Source organism: Abramis brama (genome assembly GCF_963993115.1).
Source record: "Abramis brama genome assembly, chromosome: 17".
In the NCBI taxonomy this organism is placed as follows: Eukaryota; Metazoa; Chordata; class Actinopteri; order Cypriniformes; family Leuciscidae; genus Abramis; species Abramis brama.
Genome location: NC_139979.1, coordinates 395,001 through 405,000, shown reverse-complemented (window position 1 = coordinate 405,000; position 10,000 = coordinate 395,001). Strand labels below are relative to the sequence as shown.

Here is a 10,000-nt window from a genome sequence, read left to right as displayed (position 1 = left end):
GTGTGTGTGTGTGTGTGTGTAACAGTGCTCTCCGCCTCAGTGTGTGTGTGTTTGTGTGTGCGTGTGTGTTTGTGGGTGTGTGTGGAACAGGGCTATAATAATATTGATGATGATGTGTTTGTGTTTGTCAGGCGGCGCAGTAAGTGGGACCAGGCCGGCCCGGGTTCTTCAGGTTCTTCGGGTTCTTCGGGTTGTCCTGATGGAGGTTCTGCTCCCACTGGAGCTCTGGACGCCGCGGCCGCTGTCGCTGCTAAGATCAACGCTATGCTAGTGGCTAAAGGAAAGCTCAAGCCGTCTCAGATCAACAGCGCCGCTCCTGCTGATAAAGTCAGTCCTGCTGTCACTCAAGCTCATCTGCACTTCACTCACACCAGTCCATACTTCAGGAACAATCACACAGTTAATAACTTCCCTCTGTGGACTCGAGGCTTCTTATCACAGAATGAGGCTGAAATTACATTATTTTACATTTGAGATGCATGATATATCGGCCGATATATAAAAGCCGATAAATAACGTATTATGTCCTTCAGATGCGACTGTTCAACATGATGGTTTTGATTTGCTTGAAATATGACTGGAATCACTTTGAAAAGGAAAATATAGTTTAGGGATGCAGCGATATACAAATTTTGGCCGATAACCGATAATTCCTTATATTTGAAAGCCGATAACCGATATATTGGCCGATAATTCTAAATCCAAATTTTTTGAGAGTCTGATTACAAAAACAAAAGTCTCACCATTAAAAGCCTAGGGGTGTAAATATTAATCGATTCGTATCGATGCATCGATTATACAGCCGACGATTCGATGCGTCCGCAAGAGTATCGATTAATGTGTTTATTTGCCGCCTGTCTATTTTCAGCATCCGCTCCGACATATGCGTACAACCTCCTCCTAAGCTGCGGGTGGCGCTAACCTCATTATTGCCCTCTACTTCACACCGCTTCACACGCGATATTTGCGTTTCACAGTCTATCTATGTTCACACACATTGTTGAGTCTGACTTTCAAGAGCGATGGAACCGTCAGAGCGATCTGGCAATGACAGTGCAATGTTACACACTCCAGTCGGCGTTCAGTCATGGGTGTGGAAGTATTCTGGCTTCAGGAACACAGATGGAGCAGTGGCAAGAGTTGCCGTTTGTCTGATTGCACTTTATTGTAACGCCCGTTTCACACATACTCCGTTTGCAGTGCGTATGCGGTGCGTATTTTTTCCGTACCCATGTTAACAGGTCAGAGCTTTCACACTGCATGCGGTTGCGGTCCGTCGATCCGGTCCAGTTGCGGTGCGTATACAGGCTACAACAGTGCAGAGATCCGGTCCAGTTGCGGTGCGTATACAGGCTACAGCAGTGCAGAGATCCGGTCCAGTTGCGGTGCGTATACAGGCTACAGCAGTGCAGAGATCCGGTCCAGTTGCGGTGCGTATACAGGCTACAGCAGTGCAGAGATCCGGTCCAGTTGCGGTGCGTATACAGGCTACAACAGTGCAGAGATCCGGTCCAGTTGCGGTGCGTATACAGGCTACAGCAGTGCAGAGATCCGGTCCAGTTGCGGTGCGTATACAGCAGTGCAGAGATCCGGTCCAGTTGCGGTGCGTATACAGCAGTGCAGAGATCCGGTCCAGTTGCGGTGCGTATACAGGCTACAGCAGTGCAGAGATCCGGTCCAGTTGCGGTGCGTATACAGGCTACAGTAGTGCAGAGATCCGGTCCAGTTGCGGTGCGTATACAGGCTACAACAGTGCAGAGATCCGGTCCAGTTGCGGTGCGTATACAGGCTACAACAGTGCAGAGATCCGGTCCAGTTGCGGTGCGTATACAGGCTACAGCAGTGCAGAGATCCGGTCCAGTTGCGGTGCGTATACAGGCTACAACAGTGCAGAGATCCGGTCCAGTTGCGGTGCGTATACAGGCTACAACAGTGCAGAGATCCGGTCCAGTTGCGGTGCGTATACAGGCTACAGCAGTGCAGAGATCCGGTCCAGTTGCGGTGCGTATACAGCAGTGCAGAGATCCGGTCCAGTTGCGGTGCGTATACAGCAGTGCAGAGATCCGGTCCAGTTGCGGTGCGTATACAGCAGTGCAGAGATCCGGTCCAGTTGCGGTGCGTATACAGGCTACAGCAGTGCAGAGATCCGGTCCAGTTGCGGTGCGTATACAGGCTACAACAGTGCAGAGATCCGGTCCAGTTGCGGTGCGTATACAGCAGTGCAGAGATCCGGTCCAGTTACGGTGCGTATACAGCAGTGCAGAGATCCGGTCCAGTTGCGGTGCGTATACAGCAGTGCAGAGATCCGGTCCAGTTGCGGTGCGTATACAGCAGTGCAGAGATCCGGTCCAGTTGCGGTGCGTATACAGCAGTGCAGAGATCCGGTCCAGTTGCGGTGCGTATACAGGCTACAGCAGTGCAGAGATCCGGTCCAGTTGCGGTGCGTATACAGGCTACAACAGTGCAGAGATCCGGTCCAGTTGCGGTGCGTATACAGGCTACAGCAGTGCAGAGATCCGGTCCAGTTGCGGTGCGTATACAGCAGTGCAGAGATCCGGTCCAGTTACGGTGCGTATACAGCAGTGCAGAGATCCGGTCCAGTTGCGGTGCGTATACAGCAGTGCAGAGATCCGGTCCAGTTGCGGTGCGTATACAGCAGTGCAGAGATCCGGTCCAGTTGCGGTGCGTATACAGGCTACAACAGTGCAGAGATCCGGTCCAGTTGCGGTGCGTATACAGCAGTGCAGAGATCCGGTCCAGTTGCGGTGCGTATACAGGCTACAACAGTGCAGAGATCCGGTCCAGTTGCGGTGCGTATACAGCAGTGCAGAGATCCGGTCCAGTTGCGGTGCGTATACAGGCTACAGCAGTGCAGAGATCCGGTCCAGTTGCGGTGCGTATACAGCAGTGCAGAGATCCGGTCCAGTTGCGGTGCGTATACAGGCTACAGCAGTGCAGAGATCCGGTCCAGTTGCGGTGCGTATACAGGCTACAGCAGTGCAGAGATCCGGTCCAGTTGCGGTGCGTATACAGGCTACAGCAGTGCAGAGATCCGGTCCAGTTGCGGTGCGTATACAGCAGTGCAGAGATCCGGTCCAGTTGCGGTGCGTATACAGGCTACAGCAGTGCAGAGATCCGGTCCAGTTGCGGTGCGTATACAGGCTACAGCAGTGCAGAGATCCGGTCCAGTTGCGGTGCGTATACAGGCTACAACAGTGCAGAGATCCGGTCCAGTTGCGGTGCGTATACAGGCTACAGCAGTGCAGAGATCCGGTCCAGTTGCGGTGCGTATACAGGCTACAGCAGTGCAGAGATCCGGTCCAGTTGCGGTGCGTATACAGCAGTGCAGAGATCCGGTCCAGTTGCGGTGCGTATACAGCAGTGCAGAGATCCGGTCCAGTTGCGGTGCGTATACAGGCTACAGCAGTGCAGAGATCCGGTCCAGTTGCGGTGCGTATACAGGCTACAGCAGTGCAGAGATCCGGTCCAGTTGCGGTGCGTATACAGCAGTGCAGAGATCCGGTCCAGTTGCGGTGCGTATACAGGCTACAACAGTGCAGAGATCCGGTCCAGTTGCGGTGCGTATACAGGCTACAGCAGTGCAGAGATCCGGTCCAGTTGCGGTGCGTATACAGGCTACAGCAGTGCAGAGATCCGGTCCAGTTGCGGTGCGTATACAGCAGTGCAGAGATCCGGTCCAGTTGCGGTGCGTATACAGCAGTGCAGAGATCCGGTCCTGTTGCGGTGCGTATACAGGCTACAACAGTGCAGAGATCCGGTCCAGTTGCGGTGCGTATACAGCAGTGCAGAGATCCGGTCCAGTTGCGGTGCGTATACAGGCTACAACAGTGCAGAGATCCGGTCCAGTTGCGGTGCGTATACAGGCTACAGCAGTGCAGAGATCCGGTCCAGTTGCGGTGCGTATACAGGCTACAGCAGTGCAGAGATCCGGTCCAGTTGCGGTGCGTATACAGGCTACAGCAGTGCAGAGATCCGGTCCAGTTGCGGTGCGTATACAGCAGTGCAGAGATCCGGTCCAGTTGCGGTGCGTATACAGGCTACAGCAGTGCAGAGATCCGGTCCAGTTGCGGTGCGTATACAGGCTACAGCAGTGCAGAGATCCGGTCCAGTTGCGGTGCGTATACAGGCTACAGCAGTGCAGAGATCCGGTCCAGTTGCGGTGCGTATACAGGCTACAGCAGTGCAGAGATCCGGTCCGCACCGAGTCTATCTCTGCTGCACGCGCTGAATTAAAGTGACAGCGCATGTTTCGTGGTCAAAATGAACACAGATTGACATGAAAATGTAGTAATTTCACCATAAATGCGTTTAACTAAATAAGTGTATTTAATTTAATTCTACTATTTTTCACAGTCATCTTTTTACTTTAAGACCACGGTAAAGCAAGGAAAACTACAATTTACCTCAACAAGGCGACATAATGAACAACACTCGTCTCATTCCTGGAGGTGGAAAAACAATTTCTTTGTGACATGCAATTGTATTCTGTATTCTCAATAAAAGGCAAATTATTTATTATTTTTGTTGATTTATTTGAAACTTAATAGATATTAGAGATGCACCGATTGATCGGCTGGTGACCGGAATTGGCCGATTTTCACGTGATCGGCCGTGACCGGCGACCGGCCGGTCAGTCTGACAAATGCCGATTTTATGCCGGTCAAATGCACTCGGGCGCCGCATGATTAACATCGCGCAACATCCGCATCACACGGAACACACATGCAGAAAACCTTGTGAATAACGTCCGTTCAGACCGCAAGCGCGTATTTTTTTCGGCTTGCATGTTAATCAATGAGTGCATTCACAACGGGAGTAGGAGCAGCGCGTGAGCGTCAAGCAGGAGCGTCGCGAGCAGTGAAGCGCGTGTTTCGGCGCCGAGTCTATTTGCTGCACTGCGTGAGCAGCGGGAATTAAAGGGAAAGCACACTTTTGATGGACAAAATATCCTAAATAGGGTTTCACAAAAAAAGTGCCCAAAATGCACAGAATGTGCGTGTTTTAACAAGACCTGGAGTAGGCTATGTCAGAAAAGTAAACGAAGACTAATATTTATAGAAAATGTACCCATTTAAACTTGATTTATTATTCAGTTTGTACAAGTGATTGCAATAGGCCTATGTGTGTGTGCTTTGAGAAATATCTTTATACTGCAAGGCTATATTTATTTTATTTTTTATTTATATATTATTTTATTGCCATTCCCTGTTTTCATACAGATGTTTAGTTTGCTAAATACATATATATAAAAAAATATTGGATATTGGATGTGAAAAGGAAATGGTTCTTCCATAACACTGCACTTTAGATGTGTGTGAACCTGGAGTAATTTATATAGTTCTATTTTATAGTGTTTATCTGTTCAAAAAAATATGTACTATGCAAATTGTAAAATGTTCTATTACAGAAAAGATATAAAAGAAATATTTGTGTGTGCTGTAAAGTGGTTAGAAAAAATGAAATCGGAATCGGCTAAAATCGGTATCGGCAGGTCAAACTCAATGAAAAATCGGAAATCGGAATCGGCCCAGAAAATTGTAATCGGTGCATCTCTAATAGATATCATGTAAAAATATCTAGTATTGAATCGAATCGTATCGCGGGGAATTCTGAAGTATCGAAAATAATCGAATCGTTGGCTTAAGAAATCGGTATCGAATCGTCATGAAGGCTCCGATTTACACCCCTATAAAAGCCATGACTCAATCACACTATTATGATGATGTTCTCATTATAACGTTCTGTAGCCGATATGACAGATCTGCACGTGTTGCTCTGAACTCTATTTTCCTTTTTTGAAGTGATTCCAATCATATTTCAAGCAATTCAGAGCCATCATGTTGAACAGTCGCATCTGAAGCGTCTCAGCTGGAGGAAATACATTATTTATCGGCTTTAATATATCAGACAAATCTTCTTATTCTGCCGATGACGTTAATAATGAACATATATGGGCTGGTGCTGATACGTGGCTGATATATCGTGCATCACTAATAGAGTTCAGTGCAGCTCAAGCCTGTCACAGCGGCTTCATGACAGTATAGTGAGAACACGACTGTTCCCCAGCGGAGTTACTCCTTCATTACTATTAGGGCTGTCTAAACGACACCGTTTTCAACTAGAAACGTAAAACTTTTTATGCGTTTTGGCCGTTCGTTCACACGACACCCGCGTTCTGGGCGCCTGAAAATGCAAGTTTTTGGAAACGGTCTCTGTGTAAACAATAAAAACGTGAATCTCTGACGACGATGACGTCATGCACATGCGTATTACGTGTTTAGTCTGTAGTGTTTCTTCGCCATCTACTGGGGGGGGGGGTTGTTTTCGCGGATCCGTGTGAACGGGGATCGGTTTGACAGTGGTGTCGTCTGTGCACGGAAAAACCTCTCTGTTTTAAGCATATCGTTGTCGTGTAAACGTACTCTAAGTTCGCTTACGGATTCGCAGCCTTTTGTGCAATTGTAAGTTGTAATATAATGTTTATTTTGTGTATATATCACTGGGATAAAAGTAGGATTTTAACACTGATATCTTCAAAATAGAGAAAAGTCCCCTTTTGGAAAGTAACGACGCTTCAGATGAAGATTGTATCGATTACATTGTTACACCAGTAGGTGGCGACAAGTGACTGTTAAAACGTATCGTTGAATCATTCATCCAAGAGATTTGTTTAAAAACGCTGATTCATCCAGTAATGAAACAAGTGAAGACTTTCGGCTTGTTCGGCTTGAACCGGCGATCGGTGAATGACATCACAGCACTGAGAGCGAATAGAGTAGACGGCTCCTCGTGCTTCTGATTCGCTCTCGTGGTCCTGTGATGTCATTCACCCATCGGCCTTGTCTTTGAATGACAGCTCTGTTTGTGCTTCAGTTTAATGTGACGGGAAACACTATAAAAATGCTAAATAAACCCCAGTGTGAGGAGGAAACACACACACACACACACACTGATGATCACCTGTGTGTGTGTGTGTGTGTGTGTGTGTGTGTGTGTGTGTGTGTGTGTGTGTGTGTGTGTGTGTGAGGAGGAAACGCACACTGATGATCACCTGTGTGTGTGTGTGTGTGTGTGTGTGTGTGTGTGTGTGTGTGTGTGAGGAGGAAACGCACACTGATGATCACCTGTGTGTGTGTGTGTGTGTGTGTGAGGAGGAAACGCACACTGATGATCACCTGTAGGTTTCAGGTGCTGCTGGGAGTAAACTGAAGGATGATCTGGTGGTGGCGGAAGTGGAGATTAATGACGTCCCGCTGACCTGCCGAAATCTGCTGACCCGAGGACAGACTCAAGACGAGGTGAGAGCCGGATCAGGCCTGTGAGTGTGTGAGTGAGTGAGTGTGTGAGTGAGTGTGTGAGTCAGTGGCGATTTCTTTAAGACTGCAAGGGAAGCTCGGCTTCTCCTATAATGTCAAAAAATGAATGGTCAAATATGTACTATTGTATTAACATTTTATTGACTAAAATGCGTTAGAAAACGTTCGTCTCAAAGACGAGTTCGTTCAGAATCAGTTGCATACAGCAGGTCGGCTGACTCGATTTCCTTCTCATACATTCCCGTAGCGTCACAGTGCATTTCCCTGTCGAAGCCAAGCGTCCAGTGACTTCTATGGGGCTGCTTCGAACAGTTTTTTTCAGCGCTTCGAAACTAGACGGTCATTGGATAAATGCTGCGATTATGTCCCGCCCATGGAAGCTCAGCTTCTCTGGGGGTGAACGGGGAGTGGGCTGGCCTGGACTCCGGGCTTCCGCGTGATGATTGGAGGGTCTGTCGAAAGGCTGTGTCTCCTTTTGATTGACAGCGATTTCATACAATAAAAAGTCGCTGATGTTGAAGCTGTTCGAGCTCAGTCCCATCGCGGATTTTTCAAAGACAAACTGCTTTATTATTAATAGCATTATTATTATACTTTATTATATTATTATTTATACCTTTATTATATTATTACATTCATTTTTCACAGAGCATTTTCTTGAAAAGGAACGTAGAATTTAAGTATAAATAAATGAATATTTTTTAATGATGTAGGCCGAAAATGAGCTTCCCCTCTTTGAAAGACCAGCAGCCGCCACTGGTGTGAGTGTGTGAGTGTGTGAGTGTGTGAGTGTGTGAGTGTGTGAGTGTGTGAGTGTGTGAGTGAGAGTGAGTGAGTGTGAGAGTGAGTGAGTGTGAGAGTGAGTGAGTGTGAGAGTGAGTGAGTGTGAGAGTGAGTGAGTGTGAGAGTGAGTGAGTGTGTGAGAGAGTGAGTGAGTGTGAGAGTGAGTGAGTGTGAGAGTGAGTGAGTGTGAGAGTGAGTGAGTGTGAGAGTGAGTGAGTGTGTGAGTGTGTGTGTGAGTGTGAGAGTGAGTGAGTGTGAGAGTGAGTGAGTGAGTGAGTGTGAGAGTGAGTGAGTGAGTGTGAGAGTGAGTGTGTGTGAGTGTGTGTGTGAGTGTGTGTGTGAGTGTGTGTGTGAGTGTGTGTGTGAGTGTGTGTGTGAGTGTGTGTGTGAGTGTGTGTGTGAGTGTGTGTGTGAGTGTGTGTGAGTGTGTGTGTGTGTGAGTGTGTGTGTGAGTGAGTGAGAGTGAGTGAGAGTGAGTGAGAGTGAGTGAGTGAGAGTGAGTGTGTGAGTGAGTGTGTGAGTGTGAGTGTGTGTTCTGTCCTCCTCTGCTTTCGCTCAGTCCTGATGTTCTCCACAGATCAGCAGAGTGTGAGTGTGTGAGTGTGTGAGTGTGTGAGTGTGTGAGTGTGTGAGTGTGTGAGTGTGTGAGTGTGTGAGTGTGTGAGTGTGTGAGTGTGTGAGTGTGTGAGAGTGAGTGAGTGTGAGTGTGTGTTCTGTCCTCCTCTGCTTTCGCTCAGTCCTGATGTTCTCCACAGATCAGCAGAGTGAGTGGTGCTGCTGTGTCCACCAGGGGGCGCTACATGTCCTCGGAGGAGAAGAGCAAAGCACTGCCCAGGTGAGCCGGTCATGCGTCACATGCACATCCTGATCAGTTCAGTCAGTTTGATTAAGGAAAGCGATATCTTTGTCATATTATCCTTTCAATGGCAATTGCATGCGCTGCTCTTTATTGGTACCATTTTGTTTTATTAGTTTATTTTCTTTTATCTATTTACATTTTTTTTTCATTTGAAAGATAAAGATATTGTTTGATAAGTGAGATCTCTAATTGTAGTCCTTGAAAACCAATAAAGTAGTGCTTGAAAAGTCCTGGAATTTAATTTTACAGCGTCTGTACGAACTCTGCGATTGGATTGCAATAAATATTCAGTAATTGCTTTAAATCCTAAAGCATGTGTGTTGATCTCTCCACAGTGACCGTCCGCTGTATCTGCATGTGCAGGGCCAGACCCGAGACTTAGTGGACAGTGAGTGACAACACTGATGGAGGAGCTTCATCACGTGTATGTGTGTGTGTGTGTGTTTAACATCAGTGTGTGTGTGTGTGTGTGTGTAGAGGCCGTTAACAGGATTAAGGAGATCATCACTAACGGTGTAGTGAAGGCCGCCACCAACTCGACCTACAGCGGAGCGACGGTCACTGTGTACCAGCAGCCTGGATCCAGCACTTTACCCACAATCCCCTCTGCTGCACACAAACCACACTATACAGGAGGAGTGAGTACATGTGCGGTCACAGTAGACGTGTGTTTCACAGCACATTCACACAGCGTTCAGAACTTCTCTTAATAACAGCTCGAATTAGACAATGCTTATCTAGAGTGAGCTATTGCTAATTATTATTTGATCTAATTTACATGAGCTCGAGGACAGAGTTGTATGAGAATAGGGTTGGGAATAATTAATACAAGTATCTGATTCCTGACCTCAAGTTATAAAATTGTTATAAAATTAAAATTTCAATTCCTCTTATTGAATCCTTTGAGAGCATTTCAATATGAGTTTAAACCATTCAAGCGCAAGAGACTCTGTTTTCTGTTCTCATGTGTATCAGTATACTGGATCTGTGCAGCTCTTAAAGGGACAGCAGCCTAATATTC

The 10,000-nt window shown here is 47.3% G+C and overlaps 1 protein-coding gene across 9 annotated transcripts in view; it reads left to right on the top strand.

Annotated features, from left to right (window-relative positions):
- khdc4 (KH domain containing 4, pre-mRNA splicing factor) overlaps positions 1-10,000 on the top strand; it is a 29,257-nt gene that overhangs the window by 7,571 nt on the left and 11,686 nt on the right. For all 9 annotated transcript variants that reach the window (XR_014603243.1, XR_014603244.1, XR_014603245.1 and 6 more), the window contains exons 2-6: positions 132-327; positions 7,203-7,319; positions 8,876-8,955; positions 9,315-9,367; positions 9,457-9,617. Coding sequence is in view for 5 of the 9 variants with exons in the window: in XM_084089602.1 (XP_083945728.1) it covers positions 132-327; positions 7,203-7,319; positions 8,876-8,955; positions 9,315-9,367; positions 9,457-9,617 (607 nt within the window). In the remaining 4 variants the exon portion in view is untranslated. The remainder of the gene's footprint in view (positions 1-131; positions 328-7,202; positions 7,320-8,875; positions 8,956-9,314; positions 9,368-9,456; positions 9,618-10,000) is intronic.